The 14,649-nt window shown below is 47.1% G+C and overlaps 1 protein-coding gene across 2 annotated transcripts in view; it reads left to right on the top strand.

The window, feature by feature from the left end:
- Positions 1–224: 224 nt before the first annotated feature.
- Positions 225–14,649, top strand: part of LOC148533787 (adhesion G protein-coupled receptor F3-like) — a 63,607-nt gene continuing 49,182 nt past the window's right edge. The window contains exons 1-5 of one of the 2 annotated variants that reach the window (XM_088467362.1): positions 225–323; positions 3,627–3,732; positions 7,791–7,833; positions 11,432–11,596; positions 12,754–12,933. In XM_088467362.1, coding sequence (XP_088323488.1) covers positions 3,628–3,732; positions 7,791–7,833; positions 11,432–11,596; positions 12,754–12,933 — 493 coding nt within the window. In that variant the 5' untranslated portion in view covers positions 225–323; position 3,627. Of the gene's footprint in view, positions 324–3,590; positions 3,733–7,790; positions 7,834–11,431; positions 11,597–12,753; positions 12,934–14,649 lie in introns of both variants that reach the window. The other variant, XM_088467363.1, reaches the window with a different exon arrangement.

Below are 14,649 nucleotides of genomic sequence, written 5' to 3'. Positions count from 1 at the left end.
ATTTATGTTATGTGACTTACACCGCCCTGCCGATGGCTAACATGTTTGACATACAAATATTTATGGAAATTCTCTGTTTAATCCTGTTTACACCTTTTGCAAAGAGAAGAATACAAGACGACTAATCCCAGACAAACTGAAAGAGCCTTGTAATGTTTAACGAGGAATTATGCTTCATTTGACTCTGATAGTTATTGAAATCAGTCTGGTGTCCTTGTGATGCGGTGTACGATCGCTGCGCAGACATTCAGGTAGTGTACAAACGTCATTGGTACCAAGACCCTTCTTTATGCATGGACGGAGAAATCTCATAACATTAGAAGGTATGTACTAAGTACTAAGTGGGGATTTCATACTGTCAGATATTATTTAGGAAAGAACTTGCTAAGAAATGTCATTTTGTGACTGACTGCTAAACCCCCCACTGCAAGAACTGTATCTCAAACCCCCCTGTTCCTGTGCAGCTTATTTACTAATATAAGGATGAGTACTAGTTACAGAAAACAGGGTGTACATTAAATTGTCTATTTTTAAGCTTTGGTACACTTCTGATAAAAAGTCTCTGCTTGGACATTTATATGTAAAAGTCAAAATGAACAACTATTTGCATCACTCATGCATGAAAACTATCAGGTAGCATTGTACGTCCTGGTTTCTGTTTTTAAACAAATGGTAACCCTAGTGTATAATAACAGGGAATCAGTGTTTCCCGCAAAAAAAAAGGTTTGGTGCCTCTAACCAGGTTCATAGGCAAACACAGGGGGGTTTCCAGTTGCTGGAAACCCCCCTCCCCAGCCCACATCATAACCACAATAGAAATAGTAATATAATAGAATTTTACAAGTGCTGCATGTTCTTCTCAGTAACACAAATAGTATAATCAGTACCACTTGTAAAACATATGCCAGCCAGTAATTAATACACCTCTGCACCAACTAGAAGATCTGGAAAATATGCACTGTTAGGGGTGAACTGCCATCAATAGGGTTAATTATTAATACTGTATAATAAATTATATAATACACTATCCAGTACATAAGGAGACCGATATGTACATATATGTCCAGGGCGGTATAAATCGAGAAGCCGGCTGCCTTAATACCGGCAGCCGGCTTCCCGACTCTCATATCCTAGATGTAGACGCCCGGCATTTCCCCGACGCCGGGAGATCTGCGCCCGGCATCCCGATCGTATCAATGCCGGGCGCCGCGAGCGGACAGCCGCGGGGGGGAGGGTTAGGTTTAAGCCACCCGGGGGGGACTTAGGGTTAGGCACCCCCGGGGAGGGTTAGGCTAGGGGGAGGGACGGTTAAGGTTAGGCACCCCCAGGGGGGACTTAGGGTTAGGCACTTAGAGGGGGGATTAGGGTTAGGCACTTGGGGGGGAGGTTAGGGTTAGGCACCCCTAAGGAGGGTTAGGGTTAGGGGGGTTAGGTTAGAGAATACTTACCTATCCACGATCGGGATTTCCAGCGCTGTCGGGCTTCCGCTGCCGGGAACTCTGCTGATGTCGGGCTGCCGGGAATCGAACCGATTCCCGGCAGCGGGCAGTGCTAGGACCGAATCCGTCCAGGGCAGTGCTAGGTTCTTCTGCTGCTCCTCCAGACTCGCGGACTTGCTCCAATGCTCTGGATGGTGCCCACATAAAAACATTCAGCTCAGGCAGGATGGCCCTACTGACACATATAATGGGTTACTGTGATCACTGGTCCTGTGTATGCTGGCATTATGACACACAATACACTTTGTATGATGCATGTGAGGCAGCTGGGAAAAAATACAGTGCTTGAAAGCACTTATGTGACACCTGCCATTATGGCAACACATTGCATTGTAATTACAGGTTGAGTCTCCCATATTATTATTATTATTATTATTATCCTTTATTTATATGGCGCCACAAGTGTTCCGTAGCGCCTTACAAAGTACATAAACAAATAGATTGATTTACAGTGACTTACAGTACAGTACAATACAATACAGGACATGGATAATATACATTGCTACATTCGCCACCATAACACCCAGATAAGCAACAATGCAAAGCAACCAAGTGTTAGGTGCCCTGGTAGAGAGTAAGAAGTAGATGAAGGTAGAGTAAGGAGAAGCACAAGAGGGTAGAGGGCCCTGCTCATAGGAGCTTACATTCTAAGGGGAGGGACAGACAAACAGGGGTGACACAGATGGGGTAGGCAGGGAGGAAGGAGTATGTAGCAGCAAGTTAAGATGAGAGCCAAATATTCCGAAATACGGAATATTTTTAGCATTACTGAGATAGTGAAACCTTTGCTTTTTGATGGTTCAATGTACATAAACTTTGTTTAAGGCACAAAATTAATAAAACTATTTTATAAAATGACCTTCAGGCTGTGTGTATAAGGTGTATATGAAACCTAAATGAATTTGATGTATGTACACAATGTGTGAGACACAAAATTATTGAAAATATAGAATAAAATTACCTGTGTGTATAAGGTGTATATATAACATAAATGCATTCTGTATTTAGATTTGGGTCCTATTCCCAAGATATCACATTATAGTATGCAAATATTCCAAAATACGGAATATTCTGATATCCAAAATACCCCTGGTCCCAAGCATTTTGGATATGGGAGACTCAACCTGTACAGTGTCCTTAAACTAGACCACGAGGCTGACATTCCACACCAGGGGCCTGATTATGAGTTGGACATATGTGGAAATGTAATTGGATCTCGCGCATCCCTGCAAACTGTTCATGAGCTGTAGAAAGCGATTGTCGCACCTTTGCATTCGTACTCGGACAGTGAACGCATCTACAGACGCATTGATCTATCCGTTGACTGACCAATTTTTCCATGAAACGGGCGTTTCTGGACGGTAACTGGACGGCGCCTATGCAGATACACGGTATTGATCTGTCTCATGTGAGTGTCGTAGAGGTGTAGGAAGACTTTCAGGCTCGTTCATCGCGTGCAGATGGCGATTAGACGCTGTTTCAGGCAGATCAGATTTCATGTTACTCGGCATCAGGGCCGGCTCCAGGGGTCGGAGCACCCTGTGCCGGCTCTCTCTAGTGCACCTCTACATCGTGCTGAAAATGGAATGGGGGCGTGCCCTAATTATCATAGGCCATGCCTCCTACTTGATGTTATTTGTAGACATGCCCGCATGGCACGCCTCCAAACAACGTCAGGCTGGGGGGGAGTCTCACTAGCTTGGCTTCCCCCAGCCCACTCCCAACACTGAATGGATGCCGCACGCATGCCCGCAGCATCAATTTAGACTCCGGGTTCACAGTGGTGCAGCGGTGGGGGTCCCCAACCTCCCGATTTGACCACCTGCGGGCCCTTCGGCCCACGGGTGGAACAGCGGGACAGTACAGTCCGGCTGAAATCGGGATGTTGGGGAGGGGTGCGCCCTCTATGGGTGGCACCCCTGTTCGACCGCACTGGTCGAGCACCTCTAGAGCCATCCCTGTCCGGCATACCCCGGCTGATAATCCCATTAGTATAAATCTGCTGCAATTACTATTGTACATGTGTCGGGTTAGGATGGCTGTGATTCTGAAGAGCTAATTGTAAACTTTTACATATATGATATTTTGTAGCGTATATCAGCTAACAGAAGCTTTATGGTGATTTAGGATGGGAGACACTTTTTCAGCATTATTCTTGTGTCTGGCGATGTCTGGGACAATTCATTGTTATTGGCAATATGAGAAACCACAGACTGAATTAATGAATGAGCAGGTAAGATTTAAGACCATAATGTGACCTTTACAAAAAAGAGACATGTACAGTAATATACAGCATTCCCTGCTATGTGGTTTTGTATATTTAATATAAACCCGTCACTCTGGCCTTTCTTTGTTGACCTCCTACTTCTCAAACCTCTCCTCTGGTAACTCCGCTGCCCCCGCCTCGCGCTCTGTCTGTGTCCCCCAAAAGTCAGTTCTAGGCACCATTATCTGCCCCCTCTATACCTCCTCCCCTGGAGATCTCATTAGTTCCGTTTGGCCGACAATATGACTTCTACCAGTGACACCCAATGTGACAAATAGACTCCGACGTGCGCTGAAAAGGGGGTGTGGCCTTGTGGGGAAGGGGGCATGGTCTTACAGTACATCCCTGTTGTTATCATTAACCCTACTGATGGCAGTGCAGCCCTGCTAGGGGTGCACTGCCATCAATAGGGTTAATTATTAATACTGTATAATAATACACTATCCAGTGCATAAGGAGACCAATATGTACATATACAGAACAGATGTGTTTTCTTGCATCTTTGCCGATCGCACTGCAAACGTATGCACGCATCACACCACATGAGTAGCCGTGACCATGAGTAGCCGTGTCACCCACAGCTATGCGAGCGGCCAGGAGGCCGCTCCAAAAAGGAGAAGGTACGGCCCTGATTCAGAGCGAGCACTCTGTCAGAGCGTCCGGCTCTGAATCACGGCCACAGTGCGCATAATGTACCTGTTGGTGGATACTCGTATGGCGCAATTTGCTGCACAACCAGCAAAGATGCAAGAGGACACATCTGTATGTCCAGAGCAATGCTAGGTTCTTCTGCTGCTCCCCCAGACTCCCGGACTTGCTCCAATGCTCTGGAATTGTGCCCACATCTGAAACAATGGCCTAGGGGAGGAGATGTGCTAAGCTCTGGAAAGTGATAAATTGGAAAGTGATAATCTACCAACCAATCAGCTCGTGTCATCTTACAAGCTGTGTTTGAAAAATGACAGGAGCTGATTGGTTGGTAGTTTATCACTCCAATTTATCACTTTCCAGAGTTTAGTACATCTGCCCAATTCACATTTAAAACCCTCATTTGCTCCAACCCGCCTACACCATCAAAATAATTTCCGTCCTAACTCCATCTGGTCCTTTTTGCTCCTCCACTGACTGCTGCATCACCTCAGGCCCAGGAAATCAACTCTCATTCCTGCATCCAAGATTTCTCCTGTGCTGCTCCACTGCTCTGGAACCCCTAGCTCTATCAGACTACCACTATCCACACAGGGCCGGCTCTAGGGGTGTTCGTCCAGTGCGGTCGCACAAGAGCGCCACCCGTAGAGGACGGCACCCCTCGCAAGCATCTCGATTTCCGCGGGTGGTCAAATCTGGAGGCTGGGGCCCCCCACCACCACAGCCGGACCCCCGGAGAGTGAATGGATGCCGCGCGCATGCGCGCGGCAACCATTCACTGACGGGAGAGGGCTGGGGGAAGCCCAGCCAGTGACGGAGTGCTGGGCTTTACCCCCAGCCTGACGTTATTTGGAGGCGTGCCATGCGGGCACGCCTCCAAATAATGTTACACAGGGGGCATGGCCTATGGTAATTAGGCCACACCCCCAAATTCGGTCTTCGCTTAGCCACGCGCGAGCTTAGGGTGCTCTCTCAGGATCCGGCACAGGGTGCTCAGAACCCTGGAGCCGGCCCTGTATCCACACCTACAAACCCCCCTATTCAAAAAAGCCTATCAGCCATCTGCATTCACTCATTACCTAGCCCCTCTGACCATCCTCCAACTCTCTATGGTTTTACTCCTCACTCTTAGGGTGGGATGTACTAAAGGCAAAACCGTATTTCCCATATGTATTCAGCACAGGAAGGCGATACATTCTGGTGCTATGTCCCGGTGGGTAACGCTATGTTCAGGTGGATTTACCCAATAAAAGTCTATGAGCTTCTTATCGGGAATCCCCTGAGAGGGATCCCTCCTAGCTCCTCCCGCGGCGCTTGCGTCCTTCTGCGCATGCTCAGAAGGACGCCAGAGGGACTTCTGGGTGTTAAACCTGGAAGATCCTCTATCTGAGTGTATCACAAAGGACAGCTCTGATCAATTTTCATTGCATTTCTAAGTACATACCAGGGTAATTAACCCCCGGTATATACCCAATAAGAGACGGGATATACTGCATCACGGATGCGATGCTTCATACCGCCCCTAGACTGTAAGCTCTTACGGACGGGGCTCTCTTCCTTAGTTCTCTCCTCCTAGCACTGTCCCTGCCACCAATGCGCCAATGTCTTCCACAAGAGACACTGAAACGCTCCGTCAACTCACTTTTGGGTACAGGATCATGATGCGCTGATTTACTACCTAGTCATAATAATTTGTACATTTATACCCTTCACTTCCGCCATACCCTCCAGTCTGCCTTTGGTTGTATTGTTAATTGTTATTCTATGTACTAATGTATAATTGTGTTGTGGACATCTTGTGGTGCTATATAAATAAGATAACAATAACATTTAGACATGCAAAATCAGGGCAAAATAAGCCCTACTCCCGCCCTGACCAAACGCAGCTCTCCCCAAAGGGCCACATTTTTATGATACGCTGCACATTTTCCCATAAGCTTTGTCCCTTTAAGGTCTGTGATTTGAGACTGTCCCACCATAATTGGAGCAGTTGGGAGGTATGTCCTAGGTTCTGGAGTATATGCGTATTCTTGGAGGTGATACAAGGGCGGATACAGTGGGCGATCAGTGTGATCTACCCCCCTCCGCCATCCATAACACTTCTCACCTGCCCACTACCACTGGCTGCTGTACAGCGGGGCAGAGGTACATCCCATAGGGAGAGAGCAAAGACAGACGCTGCTCAGCGGCATCATCCCCCTCCCCAGCGGAGGGTCCAGGGTCGCTCTCTCCCTGCTGGATGTGCCGTTGCCATGCTATATAGCAGCCAGCAGCAGTGGGCAGTGTTAGGAGACAGAGTGAAAAGTGATAAGAAAGTGATAAGGTGCCAGCCAATCAGCTCCCAACTGTAATTTTTTAAACACAGCCTGTGACATGGCAGTTAGGAGCTGATTGGCTGGTACCTTATCTCATTTCACTTTTTCAGGGGTATTCAATATGGAGCGAAAACTCTGTTTTTGCGATGTTTTCGCACCGATTATGTCATTTTCGCAGGTTTTGGTTTTACACCGTATTCAATTTCAAAGACTTTTTGCAGGTTCAAAAAGTCTTTGCAAAAACGGGGATAACTTTTCACCACTGAATAGGTGGCAAAAAAAAGCGCAGAATTGGGGTTTAGGGGTGCAGGAAATAACTGTGTCAAAAAAAAGTAAAAAAAAAAAAAATAGGGACACACCAAAAAATTAATTTAAAAATTGGGGTGAAAAAAAAAATGTGAAAAAATTGTTTAAAACTAGGGAAAAAGGTTCAGGGCTGTTCTGCAAGTATGCGGCAGGTGTATTCTAGAATAGATTTATAGCGGCAGGTGCATATTTGCAGAATTTGAAAAAAATACTTTAGGGATTTAAAAATATGCTAGTACCCATTTTTATGTACCCCAAATTTGATGGGACCACTTAAAAAAACGAAAAAAATAACCTAAGTGCTCTTCTGCATCACTTCTTCAATGTCAGGAAAAAAACACCTGCCGCAGCTATTTAAATCCCCGACTTTCATTTGCAGGCTATAACGGGGGTACCCATAGTGATCCCCCATGTTTTTACAGTTTTAGGGGGGTCCTACAATTTATTCCAGGTAAATTTCATTTTTTTTCGCCAATCCTACTTCGCCGGGTCCCGTTTTCGTAGTTTTCATATTGAATACGGGGATAAATCGAGCGCGTGCCCGATACTTTATCCCAGGAAAATCTCTGATATGCAACGTAAACTTCGACAGCGAGGTTTACGTTCCATATTGAATACCCCTGTTTGTCTCCTAACACTGCTTAGTAAATAGACCTCTCAAGGTGAATAAGTACATTTTTACAAAATATAAAAGTATTAGTAAATGGAATGATAATAATACTGTAATTCATCCTTATGTGTTTATTTTCCACATAGGAAATAGATTTTGCTAAAGAAAGAGTCGGGAGACAGCTAGCATGTAAGTATTACGAATAAGCTAATATTATGGCCTTCATGAGGTTACTCAGGGAATTGTGTGGCCTGGGCTATCATCTTTAAAGAAATCCTTCAGCACTTTTTTGGCAAATGCAATACAGTACTGGGACGGGGTAGGGAAGGGGTGCTGTAATCTAGGCCGGGTACAGTATAATGGGGCGCTTGTGCAATTACGAACCTATGCAGACTGGGACACGTTATTTGCAGGAGGTCAGGGCAGATGATAATGTCATCAGCACTAGAGAGATGCTTGTGATTGGCTGATGTTAATAAAGAGTTTATTAAAAAAGCAAGGACCATCTGATCAAGTATTAAGCTGGAGTGAGGATGGTGTTGGAAATGTACATAAGCTACTGTATGATGTACAACCATCAATGGGCCTGATTCAGACCCACTCGCGAGCGGCTGTACGCTCGCAAGTGGGTCGATGGTCTGCACTGAGCATGCGCACGACGGAGGGAGCTCCGTCGTGCGCATGCGCCAGACACGACGAGCGAAGGACTTTCCTTCGCTCGTTGTGTCCGATCAAAGGGGGCGTGCTGTCAATGTTGATTGACAGCACGCCCCCTTTGGTGGGCGTGCCGAGGGCGTGCCTCCCTGACGGGGGCGTTCCCACGGGAACGCCTCCCGTCAGAAGCCGGCCCACTGACATCAGTAGTGATGTCAGTGGGAGTGTTTTTGGCTCTGATAGAGCCAAAATCACTCCGAGCTTGCGGTTGAAAACCTCAACCGCAGGCTCCGGCCCGCAATTTCGATGGTCGCGATGGTCACGACCATCGTGGCCATCAAAATGCACGCTCGTATAGCCTGTGGGTGGTGACCCACAGCTATACGAGCGTCCAGGAGGACGCTCCATGAAAAAGGAGCCCGGCCCTCATACAGAGCGTGCGCTCTGCTCAGAGCGTACGGCTCTGAATGAGGGCCAATATTCATGTGCTTGAAGAGTGTTGTATTAATAAAAGTTATTATCTGGCATAATAAATATGTACTACCATTGGCATTGCCCTGCACCACAAGTCATCATCCGTGTTCTGCCACCCTGCTCTGCTCCACCAGCAACCTAGCTAAGGCAGGGTACACACCTAAACGACCGGCAATCGTGCCGATGTTCAGGGCGATTTGCCTTCACCCTGGACATCGCATGATTGCCGGTACACACTTGAAAGATTTAATGAAAGATGGAACAATCACTGTTCCGTCCTTCATTCACTTGTACAGGCTCACATGCGATATCGTATGATTGACTGTGCTGCACAGACAATCACACGATATCGCATACGACTGCGGGTACGCGCAAATTGGGCATACACACTGCACGATATGCCCGATTTGTCGTTCCGATTTGGCTAAATCGGCCAAATCGGGCAGATATCGTACAGGTGTGTATGCACCCTAAGGCTTAAGACGGAGGCTCTATTACATTGTGTAATGTTATGCTGAGCACCAGAGGCTCACATTTGCAGGGCTGTAGAGAGAGTAGAGAGCCTTGCAGGGCTGTGGTAATCTCAGGTGAGGCGTGGCCTAATGTAAGTAAATGTGGCCACGCCTCCTTTATCAAAATAATAATTAGTATTTGCACTCCACAGGGGGGCGCTATGTGCCCCTCAGCCAGGGACAAATACAGGGCGGGCGTGATCACCAGTATGATCGCTCTTCCCCCCTGCTGATTAGCACCAGCAGGCTCCTGGGTTCCATATAGCAGCCCAGCACAGGAAAGACACCAGGCTGCTGCCGATGACAGGTAAGGGAAGGGGGCGGGTGGTAGACCCAAGCCCAAGCTGTGCCCCTAGATCAAGCTTTGGCCCGGGTAATTTGTACCTCCTCTCCAAGGTCACTGTGGGCTGGTATAAACCAGGCATCAATACTACTGTAATGGTGCAAACTTGCACACGTGTTCCCAAGCTTAGGGCCTGATTCAGAGCCGCTCGCTCACGCTGTGCGTTCGCAAGCATCCCGATGTTCTGCGTACGCGCATGCCCACACTTCGTTCTGCGCTTGCGTGAACTACGCACTGCGATCGCAACCCTCTCGCTCGCCCAGCAAAGGCAGCCCAGGGTAATGAGTGACAGGAGAGGCCGTTTGTGGGTGGTAACAGGGGCAGGACACTAATAACAGGGGGTTGGAGGTGCGAACGCAGGCGTGCCTGGGTGTTTCAACGCCGTTTTAGAGGCGTGCATAATTAACAGGCAGCGTCATAGTACACGTCACTTGGCAATTTTTTACACTGATTTCCTCGCAATGCTTGCGGTAGGGTAAAGCTACCTCAAGGACTGCGTTCGCATCCGATGGTGCTCGATGTACCAATGTTTTAATACACTTCCTGGAGATGACGTGTTGCTGGTGGGCGGCTCTGCCTGTGCGATTGGGCATACGCATACACAAAGTGGCCGCTCGCTAAGACATGGTGGGCGTGCTTATGCCTTGGTGAGCAATCGCTTCTTGTGGTGTCACATTGGCAAATTTGTATACACATCTAGTGGGCGTACGCAGATAGCGAGCGGGTCTGAATCAGGCCCTCAGTCCACAAAGCACCATAACAGTCCAGGTTTTAAGGATATCCATGGTTGCACACAGATGCGGACCATAACAGTCCAGGTTTTTAGGATATCCATGGTTACACACAGATGTGCAGAAGCATGGATATCCTTAAGACCTGTACTGTTAGCGTCTTGATGACCAAGTTTGGGAACCTCTGCTGTATTGTATATATTTCTTGATGTTAATCTAATAGCTAATTTATATAACTCAAATGTATTAGGTTTAGTGGCCTTTTACATTTTGTTAATATAGGATAACTGCTCCACCTAAATGTAGGTATGCTTTGCGGTGCTATAAGATATTAATGACTATGAGGCTTATTCTAAGTTTGGAGCAAAGCAAAAAGAGCAAGAAACTTTGCATCTTGGCAAAACCATGCAGCACTGCAGATGGGGGAGATGTATAAGGTGCAGAGAGGTTTAGATTTGGGAGAGATGTGTCTAAACAAACTCAGATCTAAATTGCAGTGTAATAATAAAGCTGTCCAGCATTTATGGGCTACATGCAAATGCAGCCAATATTTATCCTGCATGCAATCTAATAATAAATGTATTTGCACCCCTTGTCATACTTGCCGACCATTTGACTGCCTCCTCCGGGAGCTGGCAGCCTGTTTGGCAATGGGGGGGGGCTCAGTGGAGGTAAGCGGGTTGAATTGTGTCATTGTAGCCCCGCTCTCGCTATGCAATGCAGATATTAATGGCATTGTGGAGTGGTGGGCGGAGCCACGATGACTCAAGTCAAGGCGAATTGCATCGTTGACCGCCTGTCGCCCACTTCACTGGGGAAGTGGGCAGCCAGGTGACCCCAGCCCCTGGGAGACTTGTCCGTCTTTCCGGGTAGCCGGAAATGGCCACGCTATTTCGGGAGCCCCCCGGCTATTCCAGGAGGGTAGGTAAGTATGCCCCTTGCATTGCAGCATGGTTTGTCCCAGGTGCAACTTTACTTGCTGTTATTTGCTTTGCTCCCAACTCAGAATCAGGCCCTTTGTGTGCACTGATGTGTTATTTATGTGACCCGATTGTTTTCTTCTGTTTCCACAGCTGCGCAGAGCACTTATCAGTATGTGTATAACACAGACATTACGGTGGAAGGATACGATGGTGCTTTGGCCAGGGCCTTTTTAACGAACCCTGCAATATTACCTTACACAGTAACCATCAGCTCCTCTGTCAGCATAACTATAATGCAGGCATCAGTCACAACAGGTAAGACCTACGAAATGCGTGAGGATACAAGATGGGAAGGAACACTGATGTACAGTTATTAGCAGGGAGATGGGCTGGATTACAAACCACTGGCCACTGGCTATAGCACTTATTATGTTGTGTCAATTGTCTTTTAACACCTTAGTGACCAAGGTTTCACACCCGGTAAAATGGTCCCTTTTTCATCCCATCTCCAAACTACAGTGGCATCATGGTAGATTATTAATTTAGGACAAATAGAAGGTCTGCTGAAGGTAGCACCTCCTTCACATTTGCTAAGCGTGTCCCTGCTATGGGCATTAGAGAGGCCGCAAATACAAAAAGTGTGTAACTAAGAAGTTCTGAACAAATGGGCTTTTGTTAAACTGCTGATTTACAGATAACAGTTCACTGAGAGTCAAAGGGTTATCCACCCTCAGACAACTTGAGTACATGCCCTACTACAGCCTACAGATTTGTTTATTATTAAATACCCTTCAGCACAAAAAAGGACAGCCAGGCTCTACACGTTTTGCTAGCCACACACAGGGACCTATCCACTAGGCGACCTGAAAAACTGAACACCTAGCGACATCAGGTCGCCGAGGTGCGGTGCCTGCAGTGAACGGCGTTCACTGAACATCATTCAGTGCAGGAGTCCGACCTCCTATCTCTGAACATGCCGAACCTGACGAGCGTGGTCAGGTTGACGGGCATATTCAGTAGATAGTCGGGGGCGACAAGGACCCAGCGAGCACGCGCATCACTGGTCCTTGCCGGCTATCCAATACTCGACTTTGTGAACAATGCGACCAAAACCTCCTGGTTTTGGTCGGATTGTTCACAAAGTCGTGTAATGAATAGGCCCAAGATTCTGCTGCTCAGACCATGCGCCAACCAACCGGATGTCATCCAATTTGTCCTATTGTACGTATATGAACAAATTAGACTATGATGTTCTTGCTTTGGGTGCGGGCCGACTCATACTGTGTTGCTGCTCTGCGTTATATTCAAGGGTTTTAAAAAATAAACAGCTGTTCAAAAAGTTTAAATAAAAAAGTTATGTTGAATTTCACTTTAGTCACTTTAAAATAAAAACTAATCTGAAGGTGGATAACTGCTATCATTAATGCAGGAGAGATGTCTGTCACCAATAATATGATCACATCTTTCCCTAGAGTGCAATGTGATCGATGCAGGGAAGACCTGCACCTGCACGGGCGGATACAAGTGGAACCTGACTGCGTGCTACTCGTATGCGCCTTGTAGCAACTCCTCCTCTTTCTGCTCCTGCCTGCTCGTGCTGGATAGTAATAGTCCATATTGTGTAATCCCTCAGAACACTTCTGACAACAAAGGTAAGGCACAATCCCTGAGAGTATTTAAAAAAATACTATTACTAGTACTGCAAACATGCTAGATATTGGAGTCTTACGGGAAAGGTTCATTCTCAGAGGTGATACAGTATGTCAAATAAAATCTACGGTATGAGCAAACCTACAATTCAGTTCAAAAGCTGGTGTGGAGGGGCGTGGTATTATAGACCGACAATCAATAGGTCGACAATCAATAGGTCGACTGGCAAATGGTTGACAGTGCAAATGGTCGACAGTGTCAAAAGGTCAACACAGAAATGGTTGACACAGGTGTTGGCACTTTTTTGTAAATTAATCCTAACCCTTCCCCTAGTACCTAACCCTAACCACCCCCTGGCATTGTAACTCAAATCCTACCCATGTGCCTATCCCTGACATAAACATTTTTAAAAAAACACAATTTTTCGTCGATCTTTTGAACCTGTCGACATTTAAACCTTGTTCATCTCCTACACTATCGAATATTTGTCTGTCGCCTTTTTGTACCTGTCGAACTTTTGACCATGTCAACCAATATTGCCTGTCGACCATCTGGTGTTAACCTATTAACTGTCGATCTATTCATTGTCGATCTTCCATCCGGATACCAATGTGAAGCCACGAAATATCCTCTGAATTCTGAAACACACTGGGGTCAATCCAATTAGGTGCGAGATCCTTGCACCCGCGGGTAAGTGCAGCTATATGCCGCACTTACTGTACCTCCAGACTCCCACATTTCTGTTTGCAGCCCCATGGGGGCGAGTTGCCATCGGAACGGCATAGAATGGCAGGCGGTTTGGGGGACTGAATCCATTTTCAATTCAATAGTACTAGTGACATTTATTTCTAATTTCATCTAATCCTTCTAGGGCCTGATTCAGAGATAGACGCTAATGCGATTCTCACGCAGATCGAGCGATTGTTTGCCATTTTGCATGCATATAAACCGCACTGCCATTATGGACGCACATAGGAAGCCATCGCAGAGTGAGTGACATGCTGTCAGCATTGGGGGGGGCAGGGCCGGTGCAAGGTTTCTTGGCACCCTAGGCATACCTTCAGTCTAGCCCCCCCCTTCCCTCAGATAGCTACATAAGCCCTTATACAGTGCCCCCAGTAGTGCCCCTTATACAGTGCCTCCAGTAGTGCCCCTTATACAGTGCCTCCAGTAATGTCCCTTATACAGTGCCCCCAATAATGTCCCTTATACATTGCCTCCAGTAATGTCCCTTATACAGTGCCCCCAGTAATGTCCCTTATACAGTGCCCCCAATAATGTCCCTTATACAGTGCCCCCAGTAATGTCCCTTATACAGTGCCCCCAGTAATGTCCCTTATACAGTGCCCCCAGTAATGTCCCTTATACAGTGCCCCCAGTAGTTGTCCCCCCTATGCTATGCCCCTTATACAGTGCCCCCAGTAGTGTCCCTTATACAGTGCCCCCAGTAATGTCCCTTATACAGTGCCCCCAGTAGTGGTCCCCCTATGCAGTGTCCCCAGCAGAGCCGTAACTAGACATTTTGGTGCCCTGTGCCAGAAAGAGCATTGGTGCCCCCTCAATTTTTAAAGGGACATAATGCACCCAAAACAGGGCCATGGCTTCATGGGGAAGGGCCAGGGAAGAGATAGGAGAGACCAGGAGATGCTGGGGATGAAATAAGAGGAAGCTACAAGCAAGAATGATAATAAACAGAAATTTGACAGGTCCAAACAGCG

This window comes from Taudactylus pleione, unplaced genomic scaffold (assembly GCF_031769625.1).
Source record: "Taudactylus pleione unplaced genomic scaffold, aTauple2 ptg000070l, whole genome shotgun sequence".
Classification (NCBI taxonomy): domain Eukaryota; kingdom Metazoa; phylum Chordata; class Amphibia; order Anura; family Myobatrachidae; genus Taudactylus; species Taudactylus pleione.
Note: the sequence above shows the minus strand (reverse complement) of the source record. Positions and strands in the feature narration are given on the sequence as shown.